Source organism: Adiantum capillus-veneris, chromosome 5 (assembly GCF_014529385.1).
Source record: "Adiantum capillus-veneris isolate H3 chromosome 5, ASM1452938v2, whole genome shotgun sequence".
NCBI classification, from domain to species: Eukaryota; Viridiplantae; Streptophyta; class Polypodiopsida; order Polypodiales; family Pteridaceae; genus Adiantum; species Adiantum capillus-veneris.
The window spans coordinates 7052841-7069460 of NC_140935.1; the positions used below are offsets into that span (position 1 = coordinate 7052841).

The 16620-nt window shown below is 43.2% G+C and overlaps 1 protein-coding gene across 3 annotated transcripts; it reads right to left on the minus strand.

Moving 5' to 3' along the window:
• Nucleotides 1–6437: 6437 nt before the first annotated feature.
• Nucleotides 6438–14357, minus strand: LOC147456833 (uncharacterized). Of its 3 annotated transcripts, XM_086511951.1 has the most exons (5): nt 13988–14357; nt 13824–13910; nt 12144–13492; nt 12004–12058; nt 6438–6736 (listed from the first exon to the last, which is right to left on the minus strand). In XM_086511951.1, coding segments are annotated over exons 3-4 (1068 nt in total). In that variant the 5' UTR covers nt 13211–13492; nt 13824–13910; nt 13988–14357; the 3' UTR covers nt 6438–6736; nt 12004–12057. The 3 variants fall into 3 exon arrangements, 2 of the variants coding, with proteins under 2 accessions (XP_086368077.1, XP_086368078.1); XR_015188040.1 differs by lacking the exon at nt 12144–13492; XM_086511952.1 differs by having other exon boundaries at nt 12004–13492.
• Between the last annotated feature and the right edge of the window lie 2263 nt (nt 14358–16620).

Sequence of the window (16620 nt, forward strand, 5' to 3'; positions counted from 1 at the left end):
GACCGAACGGATCACCACGAGATGGTGTCCTAGTAGAGGTAACTTCATTCTCTGTGAAAAAACAAGCCAGAAGGCTGTTGTCCACCCAAAAACACGACTGCGAGGTGATAAAAAGGATTTTGTCCATCGATTTTCAGCATGCTCCTATGCTCTCGGTAGTGTACGGAACGGTGTAGAGGGTGTAGGGAGGGTGGGAATCAATGTCAGAGCCCCTGGTGGGCTGAAAACAGAGAAAACAACAATGGAGTATGGCTGAAATATGATGATTTGAAGAGGAACAGGATTGGCAAGGCACCGGATGCCGAGCCAGTGTGGAAGGCAAGATTTAGGATTTAAAAGCTGAGCGTTGCCTTCTTGTTGCGAAAACGATACAGTTGTTAAAAAACGCAACTCCCTAAGTCCATGTAGATGCTCTTCTATAAGCAAGTGATCTGACGTATCGAGGTGAAGTGGTAAGTGTCTGTCCATCAAAGATGGTGGTGTTTTCTTTGGGAATGTCAGAATCCCATATGCCATGAGCATAGCCATATCTTGTGTGTACTCCTTTGACGAGTGCATAGGTGTGTCCATAGCAAACCACAAGTCATCACTTCCTCTGGAGTGCGCAATTGCCGAATGATGGTTGGAATGAATGGATCTCCCAAGGACTCTACACCCATAGATGATCAACCGATGTCGAACATACTGTGCATTGCAACAGTCATTGAGAAAGTAGCAGTGGAAGTATGGCTGAAATCTGATGATCTAAAGAGGAACAGGATCGACAAGGTGAGCTACTGTGGAAGGCAAGATTTAGGGTTGAAAAGCCGAGCATTGCCTTCTTGTTGCGAAAACAATAAAACAGCTCCATAACTCCATGTAGATGCTCTTGTGTAAGCAAGTGATCTGGCATGTCGAGGTCAAGTGGTAAGTTTCTGTCCACCCAAGATGTGGTGTTTTCTCTAGGAATGTCGGGATACCATATGCCGTGAACATGGCCATATCTCGTGTGCACTCCTTTGATGAGTGCGTAGCTGTGTCCATAGAAAACCACAAGTCACCACTTCCTCTGGAGTGCGCAACCACCGAATGATGGTTGGAATGAATGGATCTCCCAAGGACTCTAGGCCTGTAGATGATCAAGCTGATGTCGAATATACTATATACTGCAACAGTCACTAAGAAAACGCACGGACTACCACGAGATGGTGTCCTGGCAGGAGGTAACTTCATCCTTTGTGTAAGAAACTTTGAAAATAGGAATCCAAATGATCAGGAGTGTAGAAGAGTCAGTGCAGTATTATCTAAGCCAAGCTCCGGGTGACTCCGGATGTAGTCGCAGGATGCTTCATCTTCTGTATCTGGCGGGTAAACTCTCCAAGAGATTCCAAAGCACTGAAGTCCCACTCTAGTCTGTAGATTCCAAGCCATGAACTTGTCTAGGAAGAGATCGAAGATCCTCTCCCTAAGTCCATGTAGATGCTGCTGTGTAAGCAAGTGATCTGACGTGTCGAGGTCAAGTGGTAAGTGTCTGTCCACCCAAGATGCTTAAGGCCTCGCAATGCAATAGTCCACTCTGGCTCGGCAGAGACCAGGTGGCTTCATCAACAACCCAGCTTGCATGTATGATCATGTTTTATGCTTTCTGGCATGCACCACATCTGGCATACATGTCAACCAAGGCATTCCCAAGAATGATGTGTTCTGTCAACAGCCCTTGACTAACAATATCATCATGATTTTTTTTTGCCCAGATAAGTATTTTGCCTAGTACCACATGCCTTAAAGATGCAATTGCATATGATTGCAAGCATGACCTGCAAGGGACACCGTTCCAAACAAAGAGCTCTCAAAGCATGTTTTGTGCTTTCTGGCATACACCACATCTCGCATACATGTCAACCAAGGCATTCCCAAGAATGACGTGTTTTTTCAACAGCCCTTGACTAACAATATCATCATGAATTTTATTGCCCATATCAGCAATTTGCCTAGTACCACATGCCTTCAAGATGCAATTGCAGGTGATTGCGTCTAGAGAGTTGCCCTCGCTTTGCAAAGCCCAATGCTTGATATACGCAACTTGCGTAACATAGATGACTACATCTCGAGGGACACCTTCATTTCGCATCCATGAAAACGCCCCAGCATCTTAGCGCTGCACCTATTGGGAAAATAGCGCAATCAGTGCAATTGCTGAAAAATGCCAGATCAACATTTTACCTAGTACCACATGCCTTCAAGATGCAATTGCAGGTGATTGCAAACACGACCTCTTTTTTCGACAACCGATGACTAACCATATCACCACCATGAATTCTTTTGCCTATATGAGCATCTTGCAAAACACAGATGATTACATCTGGAGAGACACCCTTACTACACCCTCTTGTGTAAAGCCACATGCCTTCAAGATTGCATCTATGGAGAGTCCCTCACTTCCCATCCACCGAAAACAGCCGAGTGCTACTTGGGCTTTGTCCCAATTGGACATATCCCATTATTAGTGCGTTGAAAGGAGAGAGAGCTTTCTAAAGTACGACACGTTTGACATAAATTTCCACCAAGGCATTCCCAAGCACATTTGTTTTCATCAACAACCCCAGGCTAAAAACATCATCGTGAATTCTTTTGCCCACATCAATCTCTTGTGTATTGCCACATGCCTTCAATATGCAAGAGACCCTCACATTGTATCCCTTAAAAACAATCCAGATCTTCCTGATTCATGTCCCTATTGGGCAATCCATAATTTTAGTGTGCTGCAAGGGACACCGTTTCGGACAAAGAGCTCTCAGGGCATGTTTTGTGATTTCTGGCATGCACTACATCTGGCATACATCTCAACCAAGGCATTCCCAAGAATGATATGTTTTTTAAACAGCCCTTGACTAACAATATCATCATGAAATCTTTTGCCCAGATCAGCGTTTTGCTTAGTACCACATGCCTTCAAGATGCAATTGGAGGTGATTGCAAGCATGACCTGCAAGGGACACCATTCCAGAAAAAGAGCTCTCAAAGAACGTTTTGTGCTTTCTAGCATGCACCATTTAACACAGATGATTACATTTGGAGACACTTTCATTTCGCATCCACAAAAACAGCCCAGTGCCTTAGCGCTGCGCCTAATGGGAAAATAGTGCAATTGCTGAAAAATGACAGATCAGCGTATTTACCTAGTACCACATGCCTTCAAGATGCGATTGCAGGTGATTGCAAGCATGACCTCTTTTTTTGACAGTCCATGACTAACCATATCACCATCGTGAATTATTTTGCCTATATGAGAATCTTGCAAAACACAGATGATTATGTCTGGAGAGACACCCTCACTACACCCTCTTGTGTAATGCCACATGCCTTCAAGATTGCATCTGTAGAGAGTACCTCACTTTCCATCCACCAAAAACAGCCCAGTGCTACGTGGGCTCTGCCCCAATTGGACATATCCCATAATAAGTTTGTTGAAAGGGATGCCATTTTGGAGAGAGAGCTTTCTGAAGTACATCACAGTTGACATAAATTTCCATCAAAGCATTCCCAAGCACGTCCGTTTTCATCAACAATCCCAGGCTAAAACATCGTCGTGAATTCTTTTGCCCAGATCAATCTCTTGTGTATTGCCAAATGCCGTCAATATGCAAGAGACTCCGTTCAATAATTTTAGTGTGTTCAAGGGACACCGTTTCGGAGAAAGAGCTCTCACAGCACATTTTGTGCTTTCTGGCATGTAACACATCTGGCATACATGTCAACCAAGGAATTTCCAAGAATGATGTGTTTTGTCAACAGCCCTTGACTAACATATCATCATGAATTTTTTTGCCCAGATCAGCGTTTTGCCTAGTACCACATGCCTTCAAGATGCGATTGTAGTTGCAAGCATGACCTCCAAGGGACACCATTCTAGACGAAGATCTCCCAGAGCACATTTTGTGCTTTCTGGCATGCACCACATCTGGCATACATGTTAGCCAAGGCATTCCCAAGAATGATGTGTTTTTTCAAAAGCCCGTGACTAAAAATATCATCATGAATTTAATTGCCCAGATCAACATTTTGCCTAGTACCACATGCCTTCAAGATGCAATTGCAAGTGATTGCATCTGGAGAGTTGACCTTGCTTTGCAATCCCAAAGAATCTTCTGTAACACAGAAGATTATATATGGAAAGACACCCTCATTTCGCATCCACCAAAAAAGCCCAACACCTTAGCGTTGCGCCTATCAAGCAAATAGCGCAATCAGTGCAATTGCTAAAAATGCTTACAATTTGCTGCCCCTGCCTCTGTTGGGCAAATCCCACAATCAGCGTGCATTCCAATATAGGAAATCCAAGACTTGCGTAACACAGATGATTTCATCTGGAGAGACACCCTCATTTTGCATCCATGAAAACATCCCAGCACCTTAGCGCTGCACCTATTGGGAAAATAGCGTAGTCAATGCAATGGACTAAAAATGCTTAGAGTTTGTTGGCCCTGCCCTGTTGGGAAAATCGCACAATCAGTGTGCATTCCAATACAGAACATCCCAGACACGAAGTGCTTCAAGCAATCATGTGGTTCCTTCTGAAGTACACCACATTTTAGCATTTGTGTAGTGCCATGTGCCTTGCAAACTGCAAGCATAGGTGATTGCATTTGGAGAGATCCCTCGCTTTATATTCACTAAAAACAGCCCAGTGGTAGCTGGCCCTTCTCCTATCAGAAAAATCTTGCAATCAATGCATTGCAAGAATGACCTCAAGCTCCTCAAGCACTTTTTGTGCATTTTGAGAGAAGTACACCAGTGTAGACCAAGGAATTCCTAAACACGGTCTCTTTTTCCAAAAATCCCTAGCAAACTATATGGAGAGAGACCGTCACTTTGCATCTACCAAAAACAATCAAGAGCTTCTTGGCTCCTGCCTGGATTGGGCATATCGCATGATTAGTGTGTTGCAAGGGACACCCTTCCCGAGAGATTTCAGAACATGAATCTATGACCATTCCAAAAAGATATTGGAGACAAAATAAGAAAGCAGTTGGCAATGAGCAGTTTGGGAAAGAAGACATCCTCTAATTTGACCCAAACCACTTTCAAAAATAGTTTGACTGATCTCGACTTTTTGCACCATTTGCATACTCCAATAGCAGAGTAGTTGCTTCCAAGCATGGCATGCAAAAATTGTCACCATAAGTGCTACTCCTAATTTATGTAAACAAAGAGTATGGCATACAGCACTGAATCTTGAACACAACTATTCACTTTGCCAATTGGGTAGCTGCTATGGCGCATCAATAAATCATAATCCCAAAATAACAAGGTCGTGTGACCATCCCTGGACATTCACAAGAGCCTTGTAATTGCACAGATAACTATCAACACATCTATATAAAACCACCCTTTGGTGATGAATTAATCAATTCCTTCTTGCTCTAGTCTAAGTCTTTGTGTGTGTGAATAACGTGTGCCTATTTCTTTAACATGGTATCATTGTAGTGCACGCCATCCTACCCACCACACTTCCCTACCTCATAGGTGCCTCTGCTCTTGTTTGCTACTTGATCGAGACATCTAGCATGGCTCAGCAAGCACTTGCTTCCCTCATTCCCTCTATCATCATAATCTATCATCTTGATAAGCTTACTGGCACAAATTATCTCAGTTGGGCTACATGGGTCACTCTATTGCTTAAGCGAGCAACACTTTGGGATATTGTAGATGAAACCACATCCAAACCTATTGCAAACCCTGGTCTTGCTGATTGGACAGCCAAAGACCTCCAACCTCAGGTAGAACTTATGCTTCACTTTGGTGATCGACCAGTCGAGATGGTCCGGTGCTGCCAGACCTTTGCATAAATCTAGAATTTCCAGCAAGCGACCTACGACCATGAGCATCTCATCACGCTATAGCCCCCAAGCTTTACATCTGGCTCGTAGGTCATCCCCCATCCCACAAAAGAGAGAGAGAGAGAGAGAGAGAGAGAGAGAGAGAGAGAGAGAGAGAATTGTACCTCCCTTTACTTCAGAGCAGAACAGATTGCGAGAAGAGCAGGTTGAATAAAGCAAAAGAAACTGACGTCGGTTGCAGAGAAAGATAGACTGCGCACATGCCATGTGCCGACCGGTCAAAATAGCCAGGAATCTCCACCGGCCGTATTGGCCGCTTTGCGCACATGCACCGTCGGCTACAGACTTACCGGACAACATCGGCCATGGTTGCGCACATGCGGCTGTTCCGGCCCAAAACCGGCGGTATTTTCATCAACCCTGCAGGTTATAATTGACTGTGCAGCCAAATGTTCAGGCGAATGAGGCCAACTGCCAGCAGTTTAGGGTTCCGGTTTAGAGAGTCAGCGTCTTTCTGCACTCCACAGGACTTTGCTGAGCACGTTAATTTTGTATGTTATCAAATTGAATTACAACAGTAGCCTACTATATCGGTTGAAGAGAGAAGAAAACAAGAAATGCTAAACATTGTAATTCTCACAGTACGTTAAAATGTCCAGAGGCAGAAAAACATAATTCTTGATAGTACTTTAAAATGTGCAGAAGCAGAAAATCATAATTGTTGATTGTACTTAATTGGAAAAGAAAGCCTGAATGGAACATGGGATCAACTTCCAACTAAGCTTGAATGGAAGATGGGATCAACACAAACGGGATGATCATATCATAAGGTTAACAAAATTGTCGTTCCGTACAAGAACTACTATTTTTGTTTGCAATCTCGGGGGAAATGTTGCATCCAACTAGCCTTGAGCAACCTGCAAAACAGTTGAGAGTTAGTAAGTCAAATTAACTAACAAGTAGATCATAACAAAAATCTAGTGAGGCACGAAACAAAATTTTATCATTGACATTCAGAATTTTATTGGGATCTCCCTCTTACATTTTGTAGCATGTTCGCTTGCCGTCGTATGCTTTGCAAGGCATGGTTTCGAAATAAAGCTGCTCTGACACGCAAAGCTCTCTCTCGTGATTCTGAATTGTAATGCTCACCATGCAGAGGCTCGCCATCATTTGGATGGGGGTCAACTTGCTCATTCGGTTCGGCCTCCCCTCGTAACTACACAAAGTTGTGCAAAAGGCAGCAAGCTCCTATCACCGTGGGTGCTATTGCCAGATCGACATTCAACTCGCGAAGTATGCGCCATCTATTCTTCAAGATACCAAACGCATTCTCCACTTTTACTCTGCCTTTTGAAAGATGCCTATCAAAGTGTTGCTTTTGAATTAAGTGTGGCCCACCTTTCGAACGAAAGGGCTTCACCAAAAAAGTTGTGGCTTTGTAAGCTGAGTCTGCAATCAAGTAGGGTCGGATGCATTCGCCTTGCAGTTGAATTGTGGGAGTGGCGATGGCTCGACCACTCTTCAACTGTTGGTAAAGATTGCATTCCTTAAAGTGCGTTGAGTCGTGTGTGCTGTCGGGGGCAACACCTACAACACTCCAAAAGAGCTTACGTGAGTCAACTATCCCTTGTAGAAGAATGCTAGGAAACCCATGCCTGCAGATGTATTGTGCAGGAAAATTCTCCTTTGATGTCTTCCTTTGCAGTCTAATATGTGTTCCATCTATGACACCTGCTACTTGTGGAAGCCCTGTAATAGCTTCAAATCCATCCATTATGCTTTTAAGCCTAGCACCCTCATGAAGGAGTACGAGCGGAAGTGCGACGCGAGAGAGAGAGTACGAGAAGAAGAGCACGACGATATGGTGAACTCGCTCTGCTGTAATGTGTAGAGCATAGTGAGTTCTTATTAGGTTTTAACAAAAGAATATGTGTACATACCTGGCGGCCCGCCCACTTACCTGGGCGACCACATTGGGCTTTAGAAGTGATGTACTACCCTACACCTAACTGCTTGCGAAAATGCGCAAAGCTCTCTGAGGGAAGTCCTTTTGTAAGTAGATCAGCAGGATTTTCTGTGGTGTGAACTTTGACAAGCTGAAGTTGCTTATCCTCGAGCATTTCCCTGATGAAATGATACTTCACATCCACATGCTTTGTCTTTGAGTGATAAACTGGATTGCGAGCCAATTGTATAGCACTTTGACTATCACAATATAACACAGACATCTCTTCTTTGATTCCCAAATCTGTTACTAGTCGATTAAGCCAAATTGATTCTTTGCATGTCTCTGATGCTGCAACATATTCAGCCTCTGTAGTAGACTGAGTAACACAATCTTGTAATCTAGAACGCCATGATACTGCTCCACCAGCCAATGTAAAGACATACCCTGACATAGACCTTCGGTTGTCTAAGTCACCTGCATAATCTGAGTCTGTAAAACCCTTTACACTTAGCTCCTGACTCCCATAGCATATACGCATACTCTTTGTAGCTTTCAGGTATCTCAATATTCCTTTCACTGCCTCCCAATGTTTCTTGCCTGGGTTTGACATGTATCGACTTACTACTCCCACTGCAAATGCAATGTCTGGGCGAGTAGCAATCATTGCATACATCAAACTACCCACTGCAGACGCATATGGAATCTTATCCATTTCAGCCTGTTCTTCCTCAGACACAGGAAAATCTTGTTTGTTAAGTTTCACATATGGTGGCAATGGAACACTCAATGCCTTTCCCTTCTCCATATTGAAACGTTGCAAAACCTTGTCAATATACTCTGTTTGAGATAACCAAATCAACTTCTTTGATCTGTCTCTCTCAATGCGCATACCAAGGATATGACTTGCCTCACCCATGTCTTTCATGTCAAACGATTTTGCCATCTTTGACTTCAAAGCTGAAATTTCTTCCAAGTGCTTGCCAGCAATCAACATGTCATCCACATACAAAATAAGGATCAACCAACTACCATCCTTAGCCTTCTTTGTATATAGACAGTGATCGAACTCACTACGTTTGTAGGCTTGAGAAAGCATAAAATTGTGGAATTTATGGTACCATGCCCTCGGTGATTGTTTTAAGCCATAAAGACTCTTTAACAACTGGCATACCCAATCTTCCTTGCCTTTCTCAACAAACCCTTCTGGCTGCTGCATGTAAATTTCCACATCTAAATCACCATGCAAGAACGCTGTCTTGACATCCATTTGGTGCAACACCAAATCTAATATGGCAACCAATGCAAGAAAGCATCTCAATGTAGTCATTTTGACCACCGGAGAGAAGACTTCATCAAAGTCAATGCCTTGTTCTTGCTTAAAGCCCTTGGCAACAAGCCTTGCTTTGTACTTTGGCTGACTATCATGAGCGGTGATCTTATACCTGTAAACCCATTTACAGGGTAGAGCCTTTTTGCCCCGTGGTAATTTAACTAGCTTCCATGTCTGGTTTTTATGCAGAGCTGTCATCTCGAACTGCATGGCCAATTCCCAATTCCCGGAGTCCTTCATTTGCACTACTTCCTTGTAACATGAAGTCTCATTGGAATCAGTCAACATGACATAGTTCATAGATGGAACAAACCTATCAGGAGGTCGCGTGACACGTCCAGATCTATGCACAATAGGTGGCTCAGGCTCAGCCACAACCTGTGGTTCCAATCTATCCTGTCCTTGCTCCTCTTGAGCCCTGACATTTTGTCTTGCACGTGCAGGTCCATCTTCTTGGAAGACAACTCTTCTAATCTCCTCAACTTTCTCTGGTTTAGAATGATATTTGGCTTCATTAAAGTGAACATCATTGCTGCGGATAACCTTTCTGGACTCGGGATCCCAAAGTCTGTACCCCATCTCACCAGAATTACCATAGCCTAGAAAGATGCACTTTCTACTCTTTGGCTCAAGTTTGTTCCTAAATTCCTTTGCAACGTGAGTATATGCCTCACAGCCAAAGACTCTGAGATGCTTGTATGAGGGCACCTTGCCTGACCATACCATCTCTGGCACTGAATCCTTCTGTAAAACCTTGCTAGGAGATCTATTTACAAGATGAACAGCTGTTGATACTGCTTCAGCCCAAAACCCATTTGGCAGCTATGCATTAGACAACATACTTCTGACCTTCTCTTGTACGGTCCTATTCATCCTCTCAGCAACACCATTTTGAGGAGGATTGTAAGGAGCAGTAAGTTCACCCATACTTTCCTCAAGTAATCATCTATAAATGTCATAAAGTAAGAAGCTCCCCCTAGAGATAGGTTAGGCATAGGTCCACACAAATCACTATGAACAAGTGCCAACTGTGTATCTCTTCTACTGCTTCTATGCTTATGTGGCTGCTGTGTTTGCTTACCATACAGACAATGTTCACAGAATTCAAAATCATTAAATGAAAAGCCAGGCAAATAACCAAAACGAGACAAGATTTCCATTCCCTTCTTGGACATATGTCCTAACCGGCTATGCCACAAAGAAACGTTCGGCTGCTCGGTTACATTGATTACATTTTTAGAGACATTTGATACATAAATCATGTAAAGTCCTCCAGACTTTACTCCATGTGCTACTGTCATAGAACCCTTGGATATCTTCCACATGTTCTGTCCAAAAGTGGTGACGTAGCCAGCATCATCAAGTAAACCTGTGCTGATCAAGCTCTTTGTAATTGCGGGAACATGTCTCACATTCTTTAGCGTGAAAGAAGAGCCATTCTGAAACTTCAATTGAACATCTCCAACACCTAAGATCTCACATGTCTGCCCATTGCCTAGCCGAACATGATCTTTAGTGGTCACATAAGAGGTAAACCACTCCTTGTTTGGAGACACATGAAGTGATGCCCCTGAGTCTATAACCCAGTCACTCAGTGCATTTCCATCAGATGTTGTAAGAAGAGCTGAGTCCATTGTATTCTTCAAGAAGTAGATGTCTCCTGACACTAAACTGTCATCCTCTGCAACAGTGTTGGTCACATTTATTTCTTGAATCTTCAATGAGGACTTGTTCTTCTCACCATGGTCTTCAGCTTTCTCTTTGCCTTTTTCTGCTTTCCATTCTCTGCAGTCTCTTTTCATGTGACCCTTCTTGCCACAATGGTAGAATTCTATGTCACTCTTGCCTTTAGCACTGCGGGACTTGCTATGAGACTGATTCCTCTTTCCACCTTTGTACTTTTCTTTGGTCCTTCCCCTGACAACTGAGCATTTTGCCGAATTTTGCCACAGGATTTGGGGCCGTGTCTTCGCCTGTCGAATTTCACTCCAATCTGAGCTGGTGACTCTAGCCTCCTGCAGTGCTGCCCCGAGCCTCGATCTGAGCTCTGATACCAGTTGAAGGAGTACGAGCGGAAGTGCGACGCGAGAGAGAGAGTGCGAGAAGAAGAGCACGACGATATGGTGAACTCGCTCTGCTATAATGTGTAGAGCATAGTGAGTTCTTATTAGGGTTTAACAAAAGAATATGTGTACATACCTGGGGGCCCGCCCACTTACCTGGGCGACCACATTGGGCTTTATACCCCAACACCTCAGGTATGCAAATATGAGAGCGCTTCAACATGCTACGTTGGCTTAAAATGCGACATATAATCATGGTGTATTTCCGTATAGTGGACTCCCCAATAGGATAAAGACAAGTCATTGATCTGGAAGAATGACCATGTGCTAGTCTCCACAATACACATGCTAGTGCTAGATGACCAGCAATGGGAGCACGGACAAATAAATCACCACTGCAAGGAAATAAAGGCTCCACTATGACTAAGAGTGCATTGAAAGACTCATACGACATGCGATATGCAAATAAATACTTGTGTCGGTTATTTAGATTGGCTTCTGACCACAACCGACAGTGAATTGAGGTCCAAAAAACCTCCTGCCTTGGAAACACCCACCATTGACGAGGCCCGTAGCGCCATGCATCAGGCTCCAATAAACTCATGAAAACTCCCCACATCATGAAGAACATGAAGTACAACATTGACTGCAAGTGTATCTTGTGACTCCCGTATGGAAGAGGATGGCGTCGCCAAGGTTTTGATCTTCCATGCATATAGCAAAGGACTGTAGTAGCCAAAATATATGCAAACTTTCCATCCTACACCGACAGGACTACCCATATAATTTCTAGTCAAATATTAAAATATGTTTGAAACGAATTGAGGTTAGTAGGGTTACCTTATGCAATCCTAAATTTGGGATGCTTTAAAATCCAGCTTATACTTTGTGCGTCCTGCAAAGCAGAAAACATACACTCATGAGGTTGATGATAATTAAAAAGAATTGCAGCCTTGCTAGAGAATATTGCATTTACTTACTAATCCCGGACTTTGGCTAAAATCTTGGCGAGCTCCAATTGAGTGGAGAGGTAAATCTGTTGTCGTTTTGTGTCCTCCTCCTCCTCACGGATTCGAAGTAGACGCTCCTCTAGTGCATGCCGTGACGCCTCTAGCTCTCTCAATGTTGCATTGTGTTTATCTTCCACATCGCGAAGTGTATCACATAACTTGGTCATGCCCTCACCCATGGTTCGATTGACAACTCCTAAGAGAGACCGCTTTGACTGCTTTACCTTGCTACCACTCACTCCCTCCAACTCTGTGAAGTCCATGGAGCTGATAGGATTTTGTGTTGTACTGGCAGTAACTCCAGAATTTGTCCCCACTTCCTGTTCAAGCTCATTCAATATGTCTTCATTTTCCTTTGCAGGCCCATCGCTGTCCAAACCCCCAGCCAAGCCAATACATCTAGGGATCTTGCACCACATGACATCCAGGATGTCAAAGAATGACCACGTGCTTGGACTTGCGCCAGTGGAAGATGATTTCAACTTCTCCTTTTTGTACATCTTCTTGAGGGTATCAATTTGATATTTTGCATTCTCAGTGTTGTAAGTGGTATCCATCTCAGCATTGAGATTCAAAACCACGGCCTCCCAGTCCTTGAAGCGAAAGTTGCCCTTGTTGATGTGATTCCATTGCTCGTCGTAAATCCTTATTAGAGCACGGGTGGTGTCATCATCCCATGTGACTGACATTTGCCTAGGCCGCTTGCTTGCCTTTTGAGACACATTGCCACTTGGCTGCTCTTGGCTAGTGTTGTTAATTGGCTGCTCAATATGAGTACCACTTGGTTGCTCTATCCCAGTTGTCATGTCCACATCTTGTGATTCAATCATGACCTTAACAACCTTAGTAGGATGTGTAGGAGGAGGAGCTATGGATCCGCCATCGGGCATAAAGTCCATGGCACGGGGAAGAGCAAATGTATTCATGAGGTTGACCTCTTGAGACAAAGGGACAAACTCCTCACAGTCATCATCCGATGGAGAGCATGTGTTGCCCGAAATGGGCCATGGGTGCGGCGTGGGCAATGTCCCATACATAGGAACAGGTTTGGCAATTGTTCCTCCACTAGGAGGATCCTTGTGCCAATCTAGGAATGAGTATTTTGACAACAAAATATGGAAACAAGTGTTACGCAAGCAAGCTCACTACGGACAGATGCGTTGAGTGTATACATCAAATTATATTCTACCTTAGGCAAGTCTTTTTGAGGCACGCACCACGAGAAGCGTTTGGGATGGAGTTGTCTCGAGTAGGGGGACGTTGGCTTGCGTGAGCGTTCATTATAGGCAACATTTGTAGCATGTCCACAATTTCATTACCTATTCACAACCTCATTAATAGTTTGCATAGAGCTCGCATTTGGTAATTTTAACTTAAATAACAGAAAAAACAGACTACAACATTGAACATGAACGTGAACATGAGCTTGAATAAGTACAGTCATGTATTCTCTTACATTAAACCATAATCATAATTTTTGGCCCTATTTACCTTTACAGTGCCTTTTTTCTCTTGTTGTGCTTTATATGATAAAGAAGCAAAACGTGCATAGAAGTGATGGCCTTCTAATATACCTTTAGGAGAATAAAGTGTATGATTATTTCCAATAATTGGCTGCAACCTTATGTGAATAAGGTTTCTCAGAAATACCTTGCGAAAATAGGAGGAGCTGCTAACGCTTGTTTTCTATGCTGCGCCACTTCAGATATTGTCGCTTGGGGGATACTGCGCGAAGATCTGCAGCAGAACATTGGATTAAGCATGCTTAGGCATAAGTTTCACCTGTGTTGCTGTAGTAGATAGGATGCAGTTACCTGTAGCTGTCGAAGGGCTTGTTGCAGCGGCGTTTAGCTCTCCTATTGCAATGTGCAGGTGCGCGTTGCCGAGCAAGGGACTGTAGAGGCTTAGCTTTTGGCGCAGTAGGCCTCCACAGAAGTCACATGAAATCTGCCCATGTTATTTTGTAGGGCTATGGCGAGGCTATTTTATGCACAGGCGCTATGGCGAGGCAGTCTACGTAACCTGCCAGAGCTTCACATGCAAATAACACTAATTTTAGTACGCCACCGCTTGAGCACCGTTTCAAACGGCTAGGGGGGAGGCGTGGCTTTCCGATTCTAGCGGTGGAATCACGTTTGAGCGGCGGTACGCTAAAGTACAATTTTCTGGTGGGGTCAACAGGAATCTGCAACGGCCGGTGGGTGCTTTTGGGTGCATGTGCGCACCCTAAGAGTGAGAAAGTGGGAGAGAAAAATCACGATCTAAAGTGGCGATCTCATTTGTGTCTTTTCGCTAACGTGGCATAGCTCTCCTTTCAGCTTTCAAAAAATAGTCTTTGGGCTAACTTCCCTAACAAACACATAGTAGAAGTTTCTAGAGTGTTGATGAATGAGAAGAATATACCTCATTGTTATTGGGCTGAGCTATTGCTACAGGTGTTTACATTATGAACATGACCCCTAATACTATTGCAATACATGATATGACACTAAAAGAGAAGTTTTGTGGTGAAAAACCAAATGTATCATATTTAAAAGTGTTTGGATGTAGTGCTTATGTACGTGTGTCAGATGAGCTGAGAAGTAAGCTTGATCCAAAAGCCCAAAAATGTGTGTTTATTGGATATCCCTTGAGCAAGAAGGGTATAAATGCTACAATCTTGGCATAAGTAAAATTAGGGTGAGCAAAGATTTTTTAATGAAATCTGGAAAGTTGGTATGATGAGGTGAAGGATGGTTTAGCAGATGATGTTGTTGGGATTTGATTGGCTATAGTGGGTGGCAGCGAGGAAGATCAGCAGAGAGGTTTATCAATAGATAAACACAATTCTCTGCTTATTATTAGTGTTGAGCCTTTACATGTAAAGAGAGAGTAAAACAAGTGACCACTAGTTGGCATGTCCACTTCACAAGAGTGTTGTGTGTGTGTCTACCACAAGAAGGAAGTGGGCCACATGGGCTTGTAAACCCAACAATCCCCCCCTCAAGCCCAAACATTGACAAAGGGCTTGTAGTAATAGACATATGTTAGAGTTGAATAAACCAACCGAAACATGAGTAGAAGCCCCCCCCCCCCCCCCCCCCCCCCCTTTCTGAAAGTAGCATCGGGGTGTCTGTACTTCCCTTGGACAACAACATCGGGTGTGTGTACTTCCCTCATACAGTGATCACAGTAGGACGATAGAAATCAACCAAACCATTAAATATGGGAGGTCTTTCCACTTATCTATGTGAATTGTCTATACTCATACAATAGTGACACAACAAAAAATGACATCCGACAAAACCAAAATAGAACTATGACATGCATCCAATGGAAAACAATCTTTGAACTTTGCAAGAAGATCTATGTTTATAAGCACTTGAGAAGATCCAAATTGGAAACCCTTTTAATTTCAAGATCCTCTGGAGGCATGGTCACCAAGAACAGGGTAAGAAGTAAAATATGTCATAAATCAGATCTTTAAAACCATGGGAAAAAATCTTGCCAGTCTCATCAAGAACAAACATCTTGATGTATTTTGCTTGCAATGAGCAGTGATGTAACATATCATAAACTCGATCAAGAATCCCAATCACCACATGGAATCCACTCTAAAAAATTCAAATATCTTCTCTTATACTTGTACCACCAACACCAGCTTTACCTACAAATATTCATCAAGCGCTTGCATCAAGGTATTTGATACCTTGCTTTGCCTAACACATGCAGAATATGCCACTTGTGGGGTGTCTTGAAATTTTTGGTGCTACACACGGTTGTCAACAAGACCACTAAGTGGACCATTGTTGTTGGACAACATTTCAAAACTTGCATGGGATTTTTGTCTCTAAGTCCCTTGGTTGCTTTGTCTTCACCACGGCCTAGAAGCATTTCAAAAAACTAGTACATGAGACGCTTCTAGGGTCAACAACTGGCACCATCTTGATCCTTACCTATGCTAGCAAAAATGGAAAGGTTTTGAGCCTAGAAGCATTTCAAAAAACTAGTACATGAGACGCTTCTAAGGTCAACAACTGGCACCATCTTGATCCTTACCTATGCTAGCAAAAATGGAAAGGTTTTGATATGCTACACCATTAGGAGAAATATGAACCTTGCATGGGCCTTGTAAGGAATCCTAATTTTTAGGGATTAAGGCTAATGTTGTGTGGGGTTTAGGGGGCAAGGGCATTGAAGAAGGTAGTTTTGAGTAAGCTTTTCTAGCCTTTTTTTAAGACAAATGTAGGATGTGGACCTAAAGGGTTGCTTTCTCTCTCTAGCTTTTTTTAAAGTGAAGGAAGCATAGGGGTGTGTCCACATCAGCAATTCCGTGGGTCAAAAAGAGTCAAAATTTGACTTTTTTTATAAATTTTTATTTTTATTTGTTTTTTACTTAAAACTCCCTCCCAACATATATACATATCCAAAAAACATTTTTTGATCCATTTTTTAACCCACAAGCTTA

Bases quoted from the DNA above. Each gene is read 5' to 3' on its own strand.
- LOC147456833 (XM_086511951.1), bottom strand. From the start codon at position 13,210: ATGTATGGGACATTGCCCACGCCGCACCCATGGCCCATTTCGGGCAAC.